The following is an 18206-nucleotide window of genomic DNA, read 5'->3' as shown; positions in this document are numbered from 1 at the left end:
AGGGGGGCAAGGGCCATCCGCCTGTCCCTCTGTGCGGATGCCCCCCAAACAGTCTTGAGAGTGTTAGGGGGGGTAGGGTCCTGCCAGACAGACACGGAGGACAACGGAAGTGGCGAACGGACCCCACTTCTGTGCCACCGGTCTCTAGGGGGGAGAGCAGGGTGAGCGATTACACCCTGTCGCCCGACGAGCTGTGTCTGAAACGAAAAAGGGGAAAAAAATTAAAAATACAAACCTAAGGGGCTGGGAGCAGCCCCAAGTATGTCCACCTCCTATGGACACTAAACTTAAACTGAGGAATGATTGCCAGTTGGTGGGTGTATACTGCATAGGAGGAGTTTTCCTTGTTTTGCTTAGTGTCGCCTCCTAGTGGTAGCAGCATACAACCCATGGTCTCTGTGTCCCCCAATGAAGCGATAAAGAAATTCTTGTTTCTGCTAGGAAAGTCCATGAAGGATATTGATGTTGATATGTCGCAGACATTGGGGGATCAATGCCCTTCATATTCCATAGTTAAGAACTGGGTTGCCAAATTTAAAATAGGCCACTTCAGCACCAATGATGAGGAACGTCCTGGACGACCGAGTGGTTGTTGTTCCGGAGATCGTCCATGCTGTGCACAACCCCATACTGGAGAATCGACGAGTTTCAGCTAAAGCAAAAGCAGACATCATGGGGATTTCCTGTGAACGTGTTTGTGTCATTATCCATGAACATTTGGACATAAGGAAGCTTCTGCAAAGTGGGTCCTCAAATGTTTGACCACAGATCAGAGAAGAATGCGAGTGACAACTTCCCGGTCCATTTGTCAGTGTTTCCGGACTGATGAGAACTTCTTGGATCACCTGGTCACTATGGATGAGACCTGGAATTATTTGTATGACCCTGAAAACAAAGAGCAGTCAAAAGAGTGGAGGCAACATGGTTCACCTCGTCCAAAAAAGGTCAGGGTGCAAAAATCAGCCACTAAGGTGATGACATCTGTGTATGGGATAAGGAGGGCGTGCTGCTAGTGAACTACCTTCAATAGGGTTCCACCATCAATGCAAGGTATTACATTGAACTTTTGGACCAATTAAAAGGCAGCTCTGAAGGCCAAAAGGCACGGCAAGCTGTCCAAAGGAATCTTGTTCCTGCAAGACAACCCCTCCACTCACACTGGACATGCGACAAAATTGGCAGAGCTGGGCTTCCAGCTGGTTGACCACCCACCTTATTCACCAGATCTAGCTCCCTCCGACTATCATCTGTTTCCAAACCCGAAGAAACACCTCAAGGGTACCAAATTTCACACCATATCTGATGCCATGGCTGCTACGGATGCCTGGTTTGAGGCACAACCAAAATCCTTCTTTTTGCTAGGCTTACAGAACTTGGAATACCGATGTAAGAAGTGTGCTGACATCAGTGGAGAGTATGTGGAATAAATGTAAAGTTTCATCATCCTACCTCATTTCCTTCTGGGTAAAGCCCAAAACTTATCAGCAGCCCCTTGTATCCATAAAAACGGACGTCACTTGGATCGTCCGTGTGACGTCTGTTTTTTTCTCGCACCCATTGACCCATTGTATTGACGAGCCTCACACGATTTTGGCATCCACTCACAGCATGCTGCAACTTTTTTCTCATCCAGAATCTGGATGAGAAAAAAAAACTGACCATCTGCTCTCCCTCATTGACTAACATTGGTCAGAGTGCAACGAGAGATTTTCTGGCATTGCACTTGTCCGATTCATACGCTCGTGTGAGTGTACCCTTAACCTCTTATCGACATTGGACGTACTGGATATGTCCTGCCTCATGTCAGTATACTCACTATTTACTGTGCACCAGTTCAGACTATGAAAGTAGAGGCAATTTTTTCTAGTTTGTATTATGGAGTCATGTCCTTTGTCTGCGCGTTCCTCCCAGTTATTTCAGGTGTTTTTCATTTTCCTTTTGCAGATTCTATTCTAGCCCATATAAAAGGTCAGTTTGGACAAGAGAGGCCTAGCAATTAGAGTAGGACCCAGATGAGAGTTACACCTTGACGTGGTATCTCGGCACAAGTAAATTTGGCCACCTTTATTTGGTAAGTAACGCCTATTTTCCCCCCAAAGTTTTTTTTTCATGTTTTCTTAGCAGTAATGCAGATTCATATTTGAGTGTTCACCATCTACATTCTTGTTTTTTTCTCCTTCCCTTTACTTGAGTGCAATTGCTATTTTTGAATATTGTATGTCATGTTCAGTGTGCACCAGTTCAGACTATGAGATTAGGAAGTGCAGGCAATTTTTTCTAGTATAGTCACTGCTGGCTGTCGCAGGCAGCCAGCGGTGAGTCACGCACATGTCAGCTGATTTAAACAGCTGACATGTGCAGCGATCACGTACAAGTGGATCCGCTCTCTACTCAGGTCTATTAACCCCTTGCACTGCGCTGTCAAAATTTCACAGCGTGGTGTACATTGCAGCCATAGTAAGCACTCATTCACCCGACTCCATCGGAAGTCACGTAATGTGATCACGTGGATCCGATGGTTGCCATGGTAGCACAGGGACATGTGATGACTCCTGTAGCTATCATGAGTGAGTCTTGTTACACCTGGCAGACTGCGTGTGAGATACTGCTCTGATCTCCATAAATAAATGAACAATCAGACTGCTGATTCTTATAGTCCCCAAAGGGGACTAGTAAAATTAAAAAAAAAATAAAAAGTTAAAAAAAGTTTTAAAAATTAAAAAAATAAAAAAACCTAAAAGGTCAAATCATACCCCCATTTGCCCCATTGAAAATTAAAGGGTTCGAGAAAAAAAAAATATACACATATTTGGTATTGCCGCGTTCAGGAATGCCCAATCTATCAAAACATGAAATCAATTAATCTGATCAGTAAATGGCGTAGCGGCAAAAAAATTACAAAAAACGAAATTGCAATTTTTAGTTGCCGCAAATTTTGCGCAAAATGCAATAACAGGTGATCAAAACGTAACATTTGTGCAAAAATGGTACAGTTAAAGATGTCAGCTTGAGGCGCAAAAAGTAAGCCATCAATGAGCCTCAGATCCTGTAAAAAGGAAAACGCTACAGTTTTTGGAAAATGATGCAAAAAGTGCGCCCCTTTTTTGGACAAACATCTGAATTTTTTTTAACCCTTTAGGTAACCGTAAACATATAGATGTGTGGGGTCTACGAACTTGTACTGACCTGAGGCATAACACAGACATCAGTTTTACCATATAGTGACCACTGTGAATAAAATATCCATAAAAACGATCGTGCAATCACACTTTTTTTTTGCAATTTTTCCGCACTTGGATTTTTTTTTTGCTGTTTTTCAGTACACTACATGGTAAAACTTATGCTCTCATTTAAAAGTGAAACTCATCCCGCAAAAAAATAAGGCCTCGTATGGGAAGATTGAATGAAAAATAAAAAACGTTACGGCTCTCTGAAGAAGGGGAGCAAAATGGAAAAATGGAAAATTGCCCGAAGGTGAAGGGGTTCAAGTCAGACTTTTGAATCCTCCCAGGACCATGCGCTGTGCCTGCTGGACATGTGACCACTACTGGTGCGACACTATGAGGACTCTACAGTCTGCAGTCACATACAGTGACCTCAATCCTGGACAGCCCCTTTGACCCGGCTATTTTCTGTTTTATTTCCTCCCTTTCTGCCATAACTTTTTTATTTTTCCATCAATATAGCCATATGAGGGCTTGTTTTTAGGGTAGAGTTGTACTTTTGAATATCATTAATTGTGCCCCATAGTGTAATGGAAAAATTCAAAGCGAGTTGAAATTGCAAAAAAATGTGCAATTCCACAATGTTCTTTTTTTATTTTTTTTTATTTACAGAGTACACTATATGGTAAAAGTGACCTGGCAGTATTATTCCCCAGGTCAGTACGAGTATGCAGCCACCAAACGTAGTTTGGTTTTTTTAAGTGGTGAAAAAAAATGGAAATTTGTAAAGAAAAAGTTGCTTTTTTTGTTATTTTCTGTGACCCATAACGTTTTCATTTTTCTGGATCTGGGGCTCAGTGAGGGGTTATTTTTTGTGCCCAGAGCTGAACTGGGTGTGCAGCCATGACCCAGCAGCTCTGCTCTGCCAAGCAGGCGATTGTGTGATCGCTGGTCTAAAGGGGGCTTTACACACTACGATATTGTTAATATTTTATCGTCGGGGTCACGTTGTGACGCACATCCGGCATCATTAACGATATCGCAGCGTGTGACACTTACCAGCGACCTTAACCGACCTCAAAAATGGTGAAAATCATTCACCATGGAGAGGTCGTCCCAAAACCAAAAATTGGTAATGGTTGATTATCGATGTGGTTTGTCACTCCTGCGGCAGCACACATCGCTGTGTGTGACACCGCATGAGCGAGGAACGTCTCCTTACCTGCCGCCGGCCGCAATGCGGAAGGAAAGAGGTGGGCGGGATGTTACGTCCCGCTCATTTCCTCCCCTCCGCTTTGATTGGCCGGCCGATTAGGGACGTCGCAGTGACGTCGCTGTGATGCCGAACGTCCCTCTCCCTTGAGGGAGGGATTGTTCGGCAGTCACAGCGAAGCCGCCGTCAAGGTAAGTGCGTGTGACGCTGCCGTAGCGATAATGTTCGCTACGGCAGCGATCACACGAAATCGCATGCACGACGGGGGCAGGTGCTTTTGCGTACGATATCGCTAGCAATTGCTACCGATATCATAGCGTGTAAAGCCCGCTTTAGAGTATGTGCACACGATCAGGACACGCTGTATCATTTTCCTTGTCTGTCTCTGTCTCTTTCCCTGTGTCTCTCTCTATCTCTTTCCCTATTTATATAAAGTGAAAGCTGCAAATCAAATTCATTCTTTCTTTCCCTGTCTGTCTCTTTCCCTGTCTGCCTCTTTCCCTGTCTGCCTCTTTCCCTCCTCTTTCCCTGTCTCTGTCTCTTTCCCGGCCTGTCTCTTTCCCTGTCTGTGTCTGTCTCTTTCCCTGACTGCATTGTCACACGCCAACATTCCATTTAAGGGCGTGATTGCGCATCCTTCTGAAGTTCTGGCTACACTGTAGCTCCCAGCTTCATTGACTTTAATGGAGGCAGTTTTTTTGGCAAATAACTGTAAACCAAGGGCTTAAAATTTCCCTTGAAAACATAGTCTATGACGTTCCCTGAGTCAAATGGAGTGTCTGTGAAAAATGTTGTGATTGTACATGCGACGGTGCGAATTCCTTTAGCGGACACACACACACACACACACACACACACACACACAGCTTTATATAGTACAAGATATAACTTGTTTTATATAAAGTGCCAAGGTGCTATATATATTAAACAAAATAACCCACCAATTATATGTAACTCCGGTCAAGGTGTACAAGACTATATTTATAAATAAAATTCTATAATATATATTAGTGACTTGAATAATTTTAGAGTAGTTCTAAAATAAATAATATAATAACTATAATCAATTTAAGGTGCTCAATAAATAACTATCAAACAACTAAGATTAGTGAAAAGGGCCTAGTGCTTTATCAACTTCCCCCTGTCCAACACCAAACAATTCAGGAATTCATATACCAAATAAGTGGAAAAAAAAAGTGCCAAATGTTTAGATACTTCCCCCTATCCAACTCCTAACCATTAAATTCAACTGATTGCTCAGATATGCAAGTACAATATATGGGTTTAATAGAAATAAATATATGCTTACTGATCTAGGCTGTGCTTTGTGCGCCCCCCTCACGCTCCTATGTACGTTTTGCTCTTTTCTTCTTCAGGGAGCAAAGAAGAAAAGAAGAGCGAAACGTACGTAGGACCGTGAGGGGGGGGGGGGTCGCACAAAGCACAGCCTAAACCAGTAAGCACTTATTTATTTTTATTAAACCCGTATCTTGCACATGCATATTGTATATAGCTCAGCAATTAATTTACTATTTAATGGTTAGGTGTTGGATAGGGGGAAGTATCCATAAGCATTTGGCACTTTTTTTCCACTTATTTGGTATATGAATTCCTGAATTGTTTGGTGTTGGATAGGGGGATGTTGATAAAGCACTAGGCCATTTTCACTAATATTACTCTAAAGGGGGCTTTACACACAACGACATCGCTATTGAGATGTTGTTGGGGTGACGGAATTCGTGACGCACATCCGGCCTTGTTAGCGATGTTGTTGCGTGTGAAACGTACGAACGACCACTAACGAGCAAAAATACTCACCTAATCGTTGATCGTTGACGCGTCGTTCTAATCCCAAATATCGTTGATGGTGCAGGACGCAGGTTGTTCGTCGTTCCTGAGGCAGCACACAACGCTAGGTGTGACACCCCAGGAACGACGAACAAGAGCTTACCTGCGTTCTCCAGCAATGGGGTGGGCGACACTTTTTCAGCTGCTCTCCGCTCCACCGCTTCTATTGGACAGCTGCCGTGTGACGTCGCTGTGCCGCTGCTTGAACCGCCCCCTTAGAAAGGAGGCGGTTCGCCGGCCACAGCGACGTTGCTAGGAAGGTAAGTATGTGTGACGGGTGTAAGTGATGTTGTGCGCCACGGGCAGCAATTTGCCCGTGACGCACAAACGTCAGCGGCGGGTGCTTTCATAAGCGACATCGCTAGCGATGTCGCTGCGTGTAAAGCCCCCTTAACTGTTAGTTGTTTGATAGTTATTTATTGAGCACCTTAAATTGATTATAGTTATTATATTATTTATTTTAGAACTACTCTAAATTATTCAAGTCACTAATATATATATTATATATATATACACACATATAGATATATATATATTATAATAGAATTTTAGTTATAAATATAGTCTTGTACACCTTGACCTGAGTTACATATAATTGGTGGGTTATTTAGTTTAATATGCATGTGTATATTATAATATATATATATAGCACTTTGGCACTTTATACAAAATAACTTAAATTAAGGTAATACTAAAATATAATAAAATCTAAGGCATTAATATATAACTGTATGGTTATTAAGTTTATCATATATAGCACTTTGGTAGTTTACTTAAGATATATTATACTATTTTTTAGAACCACTGTAATTAATTCAAGTTATTAATGTATATATTGGTGTTTGAATTTATAAATATAAATTTTATACTTGGACATGGGTCATTTTTTACTTGTTGGTTATTAAATTTAATATATGTAGCACCCTGGCACTTTACACTCAATAAATTCTATTTTAATATTTTCACTAAGGATTTAATTTATGGTCGTTCACTATAAAATTTAATTTTGTTACATTTCTTATTAAATTATTGGATGAATGTCACCTCACTATAGCAATTACTAACTATTTATAGTTTTAGGGTCTTTTTAATTACCATAATTATGCGTTGGGCATAATACTTGTATGTCGTTGAGTTTGTGCAACCCTTATGTTTTGTGGTTTTGGTTTCTGTCGGTGTAAGACGGTAACATGGTGGTGTTCGGAATGTACTGTAGTGATTACTTCCAGACAAATGTATTTTTTTTTATTAATTAACGATACTTATACTTAATTACAATTTCTTTCTTTCGTTATTCCTGGAGAGCCCATTTAAGTTAACGGGCTATGTCTCCCTTTTATCTAACTCTGGCACACTCTGTTAAAGGTTGTTAAAGGGAACCTGTCACCACTTTTTTGGCGTATAAGCTGCGGCCACCACCACCGGGCTCTTATATACAGCATTATAACATGCTGTATATAAGAGCCCAGGCCGCTGTGAGAACATAAAAAACGCCTGTAATACTTAAATAACGGTCGCGCGGTGGGCCTAATGGGCGTCTCCGTTGTCTGGCGCCGGCACCGCCTCTTTTGGCCATCTTTGTTCTCCTTCTCTAGCCGCGGTGCATGACGGGTCCGACGTTATACACACTCGTCGGCATTCCGGTCCTGAGCAGGCGCACTTTGATCTGCCCTGACTTTTTTTTCTAGTCAACAGTTGTGTTTTTTAATATTTGTATGAGATATTTATTATGCTCTTTTAATGTATATGAATAAAGAATTAATTTTTCATGACCTCTTGTTCGGCTTTCTCTTTTGGTGATATACATGATAAATCCGAATGATCCTTATAGTCCAAGGTACCCCCACACCTGCTATAACCTTTTGACAGTAATTATTGTCATATATATATCTGTTGGTGTGGTACGGGTTATTTTCTTACTATTGGTGTTCATTTATAATTAAGCAATGTGTTATTTTTTGTGCGTCCTCTCATGTTTGACAAGCACTGAGCTGTATGTAAAACTCTTCCCACACTGTCCGCACGTGTATGGCCTCACTCCCGTGTGAGTCCGCTGGTGTTTTACAAGGGAGGACATTTGTGTAAAACACTTCCCACAGTCAGAGCACGAAAACGGCTTTTGTCCGGTGTGAGTTCTCTCGTGATTCACAAGGGCCGAGGTCTGAGAAAAGCTTTTCCCGCATTTTTTGCATGCATACGGCTTTTCACCAGTATGAATACGGACATGCTTCACCAGAGCAGAGCTATGAGAGAACGTTTTCCCGCAGTCTACACAAGAATATGGCCTCTCCCCTGTATGTGTTCTCTTATGATTAGCCAATGCAGACTTGTCCATGAATGATTTTTGGCATTCGCTGCAAGCATAAGGTTTCTCTCCTGTGTGTGTTCTCAGATGTTTTAGCAGCCCAGAACTTTCTGTGAAGCTTTTGTCACATTCATTACAAGCATAGGGCCCCTGTCCTGTGTGAATCCGCTGATGGCGCACCAGATGGGACCTCCGAATAAAACATTTTTCGCAATGAGAGCACGAGTATGGCTTCTCACCCGTGTGGGTTCTCGAGTGAGTGAGAAGATTGGAGCTCTGAGCAAACCTTTTGCCACATTTGCTGCACACGTACGGCCGCTCCCCTGTGTGTGATCTATGGTGTCTCACAAGGTGCAACTTACATATGAACCTCTTGTCACATTCACTACAGGCAAATGGCTTCTCCCCGGTGTGCGTCCTTTTATGTATGACAAGCTGGGAACTTTCAATAAAACTTTTTCCACATTTCCCACAGGAATATGGCCTCTCGCCTGCATGGATTCTCTGGTGTCTTAATAGATGGGAGCTACGGTTGAAGCATTTTCCGCAGTCCATGCATTTGTAGGATCTCTCAGTGATGTGGGACTTATGCTCAGACGTCACTTCAGACTTGGTGGTTCTTGACCCAATCCATGTCATTCCTTCAGATTGGTGACCAATGTCCTGAACTAAAAATTTATCACCATTATTGAAGCTTTGGTTTACCAGGTCTCGTCTTGTAGACTCTTCTGAATACATCGGCTGCTCGATACCATTGCACTTTTGCCCTTGTAACATAAGTTCCTGTTCGTTGGACACAGAACTTTCCACTTTCCAATCTTTAGTGGACACATCAGTCTCATCAGAAAAACACTCCTGCTCCCTTTTCACTGCGATGGATGACAGATCTAAAACAGAAAAACAGAAGAGTCACATGTAACTTATATGCACCATGGTCGGTAGACACCTAATCAACCAGGGTGAGAGTTTCATTTAGACAATGACCAATTTCCTATGATAGGTGACGAAGGAAAGGACTCAACCAAAAAGCAGTAAATGGGGACCATAATGGGATTAAATATTTAATTTAAGGAATCCTTTCCCTAGAGGCACACAAGCCACCAGGTGTCTGAATTAAAAATGTATTACCATTATAGAAACTTCGGTCTACTGGGTCTTGTCTGGCAGAGTCTCTGGGAAGACAGACCGATGTCTCAACTCCATTGCACATTTGCTCTTGTAACATAAGTTCCTGTTTGCAGCCTACAGAATTTTCCGCTATCCAATAAGTGGTGGACATATCAGTCTGAGAAAAATACTCTGACTCCTCTTTTACTGTGATGGATTGTGCAGCTGAAACAAGAAATACAAAAGATTTACAGTATTTGATCCTTGCCGATTTTGCAAGTTTTTCCACCTAAAAAGAATGAAGAGGTCTGTAATTTTTATATTAGGTACACTTCAACAGTGACAGACAGAATCACCCCCCCCAAAAAAATCCAGAAAATCACATAATTCCGCCAACAGTTGTTGCCTTCTCACCAAGCTGCTTGCCTATTGTCCTGTAGCCTTCATAGCCTTGTGCAGGAACACAATTTTGTCCCTGGTATTGTTAGAAAGCTCTTTGGTCATGGCCATGGTGGAGAGGTTGGAATGTGATTGAGTGTGTAGACAGGTGTCTTTTATACAGGTAAAGAGATTGCTGTGCACATGTTCCATCTTACGTCACTTCTTTTTACATGGTCATTTGTCTGGTGGCCCCTGCTTGGAAGCTGCCCGCTCTCTACACTTCACAGGATCGACCCAAAGACTCCGGTGGGGAGTCCGCTGGAAGAACGATCACAAAGCTTATTCAGGAAAGCAATTGCCTGGATTTTCCTGATGTGACTGTCTGGAAAAACTCAGCAGCTAAATCTGCGTCTAAAAAAAACAAAACAAAAACAACCCAACAAAAACGCTGTGTGCACTTAGCCTTAGGGTAAGTTTTAGGGTATGTTCACACAGTTTTTTTCAAGAAGTTCAAAACCCATGACTTTTCAAGTAGAAACTGCTTCAGGAAATTCCTTTTAGGGAAGGCTTTGTGGTGGTTTTTCTTTTCCTGAAGCTTTTTTGAAGAATTTATTTTTTTTTAGGACTAAAAGGGTTTTTTTGCAGCTTTTTTTATTGGACAGTTCTTAGTTTTTAGAATTTTCCATCAGGGGCCGTTAAATAAAATTGACATGCTATGGAAGAAAACAAGGTTGAAAACTTCTTATATGAACAGCAAAGTGGATTTCCTATAGAAATTCCCTTTGCTATAGTTTTTCAAACAGTTTTTGAAGTTTCTGCTCCAAAAATTCCTGCAACCCCCCCCCCAGTGTGAATGTTGTCTTATTGTACGTACACGAAGATAAATAGAAGTCTATACAATCAGGGTGGGATTCTGATTTAGATGAACTTGTAAAGTTGAAAATCAGGATTCTATGAACTTTGTAGGGGATTGAAAATTCCGTAATTTCGAGACTAGATATTGGCTCGATCACGTAATCTGTTTTCTATATTGAAATAAGTTGCATGTAATTGGGAACAGAGATGGAAAAAAACTACTGAGTAGCTTGTATGGCTTTGTCTAGGACCATCATGCATTCCCAGAAAGGGGTGTCTCCTGACCCCATTACAGCACTTTGAAAAAAAGAAAAGGAGTTGGAAACATGGCCATGCGTGAAGTTTTATGGCAGTAGTAAGGGCTGGGGGTGAGTTGTATGAAGAGTATGGGTCTTCTATTTTATATATTACCTGTGGAATATAAATACTAGATCACATAAATTAAGTACAAAATAGCTTTATTACCATTATAACAATTTGGGTCTGCCAGCTCTTGCCTTGTAGAGTCTTTTGCATGAAAGATCGGCTGCTCAAGTCCAGTGCAATTTTGCGATTTTACCGAAAACTCCTGCTCCCGACTCATAGAACTTTCCGCCTTCCAAAATTTTGTGGACACATCGGTCTCTGAATAATACTCAGGTTCCTCTTTCACTAAAAATGGTGGCATATCTGCAACAGAGAAATAGAAGACTCATACGAGGCCTTTGTTGTTTGTACATCACGATCAGAAGATATCTACCCAATCCTGGTGGGATGTCCATTATTTCCCTTTGATGACACCCCTGTTGCTTTCGGCAAAGCGCGTTTCCATGATCTTTTCTCCATCCATAGGTGCCCCTGGTTTGCCATGCTGTCTACTACCACAGCATCAATTCTGCCTGAGGGGTTTCCATTGACCCTTTTCCTTGTTTGGACTCCTTATACCTATAGATCCTTGTAACATGCACCTTCTTAGCTTGCATTACACGTCCGTCATGCTCCACATGGATTTGTGTTTGTTATTCTGTATAGGTTTTTGGGATTTATACATTTATTGATCTAGGCCATTCCCCTTTTCCTTGAAACAGCATTTGACATATCTTGCATGTGTTTCTTTCATACTGGTGGTTCTGGGATTATCTTTACTCATATACCTCCTGGGGGAACTGCTTATTGCGCCATTATGGACCCATAGGGTTTTCAAGCATAATGTGATGACTGTCACAAGGTGGCACTAGACACTACTTATATGCAGTAAATGGAGTAGTAGTCAGACAGGCCGGGATCATAAACCAGGAGGGCACGACAGTACATGGGGGGCACGACAGTACACGGGGGGCAGACAGAGACGAGGTCAGGATACAAGCTAAAAGTCATGGTTCCAGGAGAGTATGTACAAAATAAAGGTAGCAGGCAGGGACATGGTCAGGAGGAAGTCCGAGGTCAGAAGCCAGGAAGTCACAACAGACACTGCGGAGTACAGGCAGACATGGATAAACAATAGTCCGGAGTCGAGAGACCAAGATCTGAACACTGAGCATCACGGGAGTCAACAGCACAACTGTAACCAGCAAGTATGACTGGTGGCCTACTGAGCTAACACGCTCCCTAAAGAAGGAGAGGAATAACCGGGAACGAGAAGCATCTGCGAAAACACCTCCCAGGACAGCGTGAAACCCAGTGCTGTGAAACAAGCCGCAGAGCATTCATCCTGCAAAATGCTCTGCACCATAGGCAACACATACCGGCTCTGCAGGTGAGCACAGCAGAACAATACATAATGTTCTGCACATAGGAATCGTGACACATACTAAAAAAAACCCAAAACATTTAAAACTGAGTGGTACTATGTGTTTTCTATAGTTACCAATACAATTGTATAATGTTAACAGAATCTAGGTGTGCACATCGTTTATGCAATGTCTCGTTCTTCCTTTGTCATACATGGTTTAAAACTTTGCATGATGTGGCACCCTATATTATTTATTTAAATAGTGGAGCAAACTGCTCTATATATCAATGTAAGAAAGAAATCCGGCGATGTAAAAGGAGTCTTGTGTCAAGGATGTAGAAAAAGTTTCTGTAATGTGTCCACTAATAAAAATAATAAGACACAGACATCCAAAATAGTATAGAAAAAAAACAGAATAAAAAGACACCCCCTAAGAAAACCAACGCGTTTCGGCTTATGCCTTAACCATGATTAAGGCATAAGCCAAAACGCGTCAGTTTTCTTGAGGGTGCCTTTTAAATCTATTCTTCTATACTATTTTATATGTTGTTGATCGTTTTTATTAGTGGATACATTACAGAGCCTTTTTCTACGTCCTTGACACAAGACTCCTTTATGTCGCTGGCTTTCTCTCTTTCGTTGATATTGGACCTTAGTCGAAATCGGGGCTTATCCATGTGGAGTGGGAGCAAATCCACAAGGGTAGAATGCTGAGCTGACTCGCTCTCTTAGATAGATATTTTATATATATATATATATATATATATATATATATATATATATATATAGTACAGACCAAAGGTTTGGACACACCTTCTCATTTCTAGAATAACTATTAAGAGGAGACTTTGTGCAGCAGGCCTTCATGATAAAATAGCTGCTAGGAAACCACTGCTAAGGACAGGCAACAAGCAGAAGAGACTTGTTTGGGCTAAAGAACACAAGGAATGGATATTAGACCAGTGGAAATCTGTGCTTTGGTCTGATGAGTCCAAATTTGAGATCTTTGGATCCAACCACCGTGTCGTTGTAGAAAAGGTGAACGGATGGACTCTACATGGCTGGTTCCCACCGTGAAGGATGGAGGAGGAGGTGTGATGGTGTGGGGGTGCTTTGCTGGTGACACTGTTGGGGATTTATTCAAAATTGAAGGCATACTGAACCAGCATGGCTACCACAGCATCTTGCAGCGGCATGCTATTCCATCCGGTTTACGTTTAGTTGGACCATCATTTATTTTTCAACAGGGCAATGACCCCAAACACACCTCCAGGCTGTGTAAGGGCTAGTTGACTAAGAAGGAGAGTGATGGGGTGCTACGCCAGATGACCTGGCCTCCACAGTCACCAGACCTGAACCCATTCGAGATGGTTTGGGGTCAGCTGGACCGCAGAGTGAAGGCAAAAGGGCCAACAAGTGCTAAGCATCTCTAGGAACTCCTTCAAGATTGTTGTAAAAACATTTCCGGTGACTACCTCTTGAAGCTCATCAAGAGAATGCCAAGAGTGTGCAAAGCAGTAATCAGAGCAAAAGGTGGCTACTTTGAAGAACCTAGAAAACAAGACATATTTTCAGTTGTTTCGCACTTTTTTAAGTATTTCATTCCACATGTTTTAATTCATAGTTTTGATGCCTTCAATGTGAATCTACAATTTTCAGAGCCATGAAAATAAACAAAACTCTTAGAATGAGAAGGGGTGTCCAAACCTTTGGTCTGTACTGTATACATACACACACATATAATATATATTATATTATACACACATATACATATATACACACACACACACACACACACACACACACACACACACACACACACACACACACACACACATACATACATACATACATATATATATATATATATATATATATACACACACATATACATACATATTATATATACACACACACACACACACACACATATATTACACACACACACACACACCCCGTTTATACTAGAGTATAAGCTGTGGCCCCTAATTTACCACAAAACACTGGGAAAACGTATTGACTCGAGTATAAGCCTAGTATGAGAAATGCAACAGCTAGTGGAGAATTTAAAAAATAAAAGTGTATACCACTAAAATGTAATGTGCTCATATTTTCTCCTGTCGTCATATGCCCCATCCTTCTGCCCCAAAGTAATGTGACCCAAAGTAATGTGACCATCCTTTAGTAATGTGCCCTGCAGTAATGTGCCCATCATTTTAGTAATGTTCTCATTCCGGTCCCCTTCTTGTCCCCTATTCCGTTGTTCTCACACACACACACACAAAATTATACTCACCTGTCCTCTGTTCCCGCGGTCTCCTCGGCTGCTTCTTGCAGTCCGCAGACACGTAGACCCCTCAGTTATCTCTCCTGGAGCCGCCGCTGTAGGCTATTATTATAGCCTTACTGCAGTTGAATGCTTTGCAGCGCCGTAAAGTATTCAACTACAGTGAAACCATGACGGCAGCGGCCCTGTGCAGCGGACACGATCATTGAGGGGGGCTTCTTGCAGTCCGCAGGCACACAGACCCTTTGGTGATCTTGTCCGGTGCACATAGCCGCCGCTGCTGTCATGGATTTACTGCAGTTGAATGCTTTAAAGCACCACAAAGCATTCAACTGCAGTAAAGAGACGACAGCAGCCTGCAGCGGCGGCTCTGGGCGAGATCACCAAGAGGTCTATATGCCTGCAGACTGCAAGAAGCAGCCGAGGACATCGCAGGAATAGAGGACAGGTGAGTATAATTTTTATATGGGAACCTCACTTGAGTATAAGCCGAGGGGAGAGTTTTCAGTATAAAACAAAAATGGGCTGAAAAACTCGGCTTCTACTTAAGTCTATACGGTATATATTACGAAAGCACAGTGTTGTGAAGCACAAGGTCACCTGCCCTGCTGGTGCACTGTTGCTGCGGTGGTGGTTGGCATGCGGCGCCGCACCTTTAAGGCTTAAAATAAGTTATGGACCCATTCAGGGGTTCGCTGTGACATGTCTGTGGGCTTCATACAGTCTTGATCAGAATGTTAAACCAAGAATCTCATATTCAGATATATAAATTTTTGCCTAGCGGCATTAAAGTATGATTTTGGATGTACGGTTCATGCCTTTTTCTACAGTTATTGCATATAACGGATATAAATACTAGATCACAGCAATAAATAAAAAATAGCTTTATTACCATTATAAAAACTCGGGTCTGCCAGCTCTTGCCTTGTAGAGTCTTCTGCATGAAAGATCGGCTGCTCAAGTCCAGTGCAATTTTGCGATTGTACCAAAAGTTCCTGTTCACGGCTCATAGAACTTTCCGCTGCCCAATATCTCATGGACACATCGGTCTCTGAATTATACTCAGGTTCCTCTTTCACTACAAACGGTGGGCTATCTGCAACACAAGAATAGATTCATACAAGGCCTTTGTTGCATGTACACCGTGATCAGGAGAGATCTACCCAACCCTGGTGGGATGTTCATGAAGGCAATAGAGGTCTAAGAGCAAGTGCGTTATTTTCCTAAAATTGGGGAAGATGTAAAGGGGCTCTCTCTCTACAGAAGGGATATTCTGAAGCAAAAGAAGTAAAATGTGTAGAGGATAAAAGGGAGTCCCAATAAACATTTCTTGACCAGGAAACCACAGATGAAGCGGGGGGGGGGGGGGGGGAATAAATAATAGTACAATACACAGTATACTCATAGTTCTCATTGACAACAGGCTTTCCTGTATCAATAGGTTTAAAGAGGCACCCAAATTGAAAAATAGTTTAAATAAATATATTTTTATTTACTTCTAACAAACAATCAATTGAGTGATTCATGTAGAAGACCCAATGCGCGTTTCGCACGTAGCTTCATCGGGAGTTAACGGGGTTCTTCCAGTACAATGACATTGAGGACCTATCAAGATCAGATCGGTCGGAGTCTGAGGCACCTCCTCTCCTCAATCAGCTATTATTATCTTCAACGGCACTGGCACCGGAGATAATAGCTGATTTGTGAAGGTAATTCTACCCAAGAGGAGGGTTATGGGTGTTGGTTATGTACTATGGGTATATTTGATTTATATATATTGGTGAAATAAAAACATTGAATGAATGTATGAAGTAAAAAAAAAAATAAGTATTACCATTATATAAGCTTTGGTCTTCTTCTGATTGACAGGTCGGCTGCTCCACTCCATTGCTCATTGGCGTTTGTAACACAGAATTTTCCGACGTCCAGTACGCAGAGGACCCTTCAGTCTCTGATTGATAGTCCGGTTCCTCTTTCACGCTGACGAGCTGCAGATCTGCAAAAGCAAAAGAAGATTCATATGTTTTATATTATATATGCCATGGTCAGCCCAAAATTCAACTAATCATGGAGAGATTTTCATGTACACCAGGGTGGTCCACGAGCTGAGTTTCTTTCCTATCAATGGTGATGAGAAAATGGGCTCAAATCAAGGAGGACAGGGTTAAATATAATTTGTAAAAGGCAAGAGCTAGAAAAGAGGTGGGTCCTCACTCCTTTGTCAAAGATTACACAGTAGCGGTGGCCCAGAGAAGGATATTTTACTAAAGTAATATGCAACGACATGGTAAAAAGGTGAACTGAAGTTGGGTGGCACCACTGGAGAAGACCCAAAGAAGCCACCGCATTTTTAGGTTTGCACTTAACCAAACTAATGTCAATGGGGAGATATTGGAGACAGGACAGGATCAGCTTTCATCATGGGCCACCAAGGAGGTGTCTTAGCGGATCTTCGTTTCAGATAACATTACTTTAGGAACTGCGACAGCCAGGATCGTGACGATTTTCAAATTGCAAAACAGAAGGAACTGGGGAGAATGGGGCCGAAATAACGATGGAATGGTACAAAGACACAAAACCGGTGAGGTGAAGGAATTTACATGACGTCAGATTTCCTTTGTCATCTACACTCACCTGTTGTACAGTAATGGTCTTGAAATTCTTCAATTATGGAGATTATTTTAGGTTTTTCAAAGATGAATCCTGTGGAAGCAAATTGGAGAAAAATCTTAGGTCAGACGTTAAAATGGAGCTCATCATGAAGTTCAGAGATTGCAGTGACTTACAAGTGCAAGGAAGAGAGTAGAGCTGTGTGTCATTACGTACACCTCTCTGCATTCTCTGTGATTACAAGTGCCAGGAGGAAAGTAGAGCTGTGTGTCATTACATACACCTCTCTGCATTCTCTGTGATTACAAGTGCCAGGAGGAGAGCAGAGCTGTGTGATTACATACACCTTTCTGCATTGTGATTACAAGTGCCAGGAGGAGAGCAGAGTTGTGTGTCATTACATACACCTCTCTGCATTGTGATTACAAGTGCAAGGAAGAGAGTAGAGCTGTGTGTCATTACATACACCTCTCTGCATTATCTGTGATTACAAGTGCCAGGAGGAGAGCAGAGCTGTGTGTCATTACATACACCTCTCTGAAATATCTGTGATTACAAATGCCAGGAGGAGAGCAGAGCTGTGTGTCATTACAAACACCTCTCTGCATTATCTGTGATTACAAGTGCCAGGTGGAGAGCAGAGCTGTGTATCATTATATACACCTCTCTGCAATATCTGTGAATACAAGTGCCAGGAGGAGAGCAGAGCTGTGTGTCATTACATA

At 42.0% G+C, this 18206-nt stretch overlaps 1 protein-coding gene across 2 annotated transcripts in view; it reads right to left on the bottom strand.

Moving 5' to 3' along the window:
* Positions 1–7471: 7471 nt before the first annotated feature.
* LOC142304219 (uncharacterized) overlaps positions 7472–18206 on the bottom strand; it is a 53882-nt gene continuing 43147 nt past the window's right edge. For both annotated transcript variants that reach the window (XM_075346402.1, XM_075346403.1), the window contains exons 5-10: positions 17506–17574; positions 16706–16867; positions 15764–15967; positions 11339–11542; positions 9659–9862; positions 7472–9417 (exon numbers count right to left, since the gene is read on the bottom strand). In XM_075346402.1, coding sequence (XP_075202517.1) covers positions 8177–9417; positions 9659–9862; positions 11339–11542; positions 15764–15967; positions 16706–16867; positions 17506–17574 — 2084 coding nt within the window. In that variant the 3' untranslated portion in view covers positions 7472–8176. The remainder of the gene's footprint in view (positions 9418–9658; positions 9863–11338; positions 11543–15763; positions 15968–16705; positions 16868–17505; positions 17575–18206) is intronic.

Source organism: Anomaloglossus baeobatrachus, chromosome 4, assembly GCF_048569485.1.
Source record: "Anomaloglossus baeobatrachus isolate aAnoBae1 chromosome 4, aAnoBae1.hap1, whole genome shotgun sequence".
In the NCBI taxonomy this organism is placed as follows: Eukaryota; Metazoa; Chordata; class Amphibia; order Anura; family Aromobatidae; genus Anomaloglossus; species Anomaloglossus baeobatrachus.
Note: the sequence above shows the minus strand (reverse complement) of the source record. Positions and strands in the feature narration are given on the sequence as shown.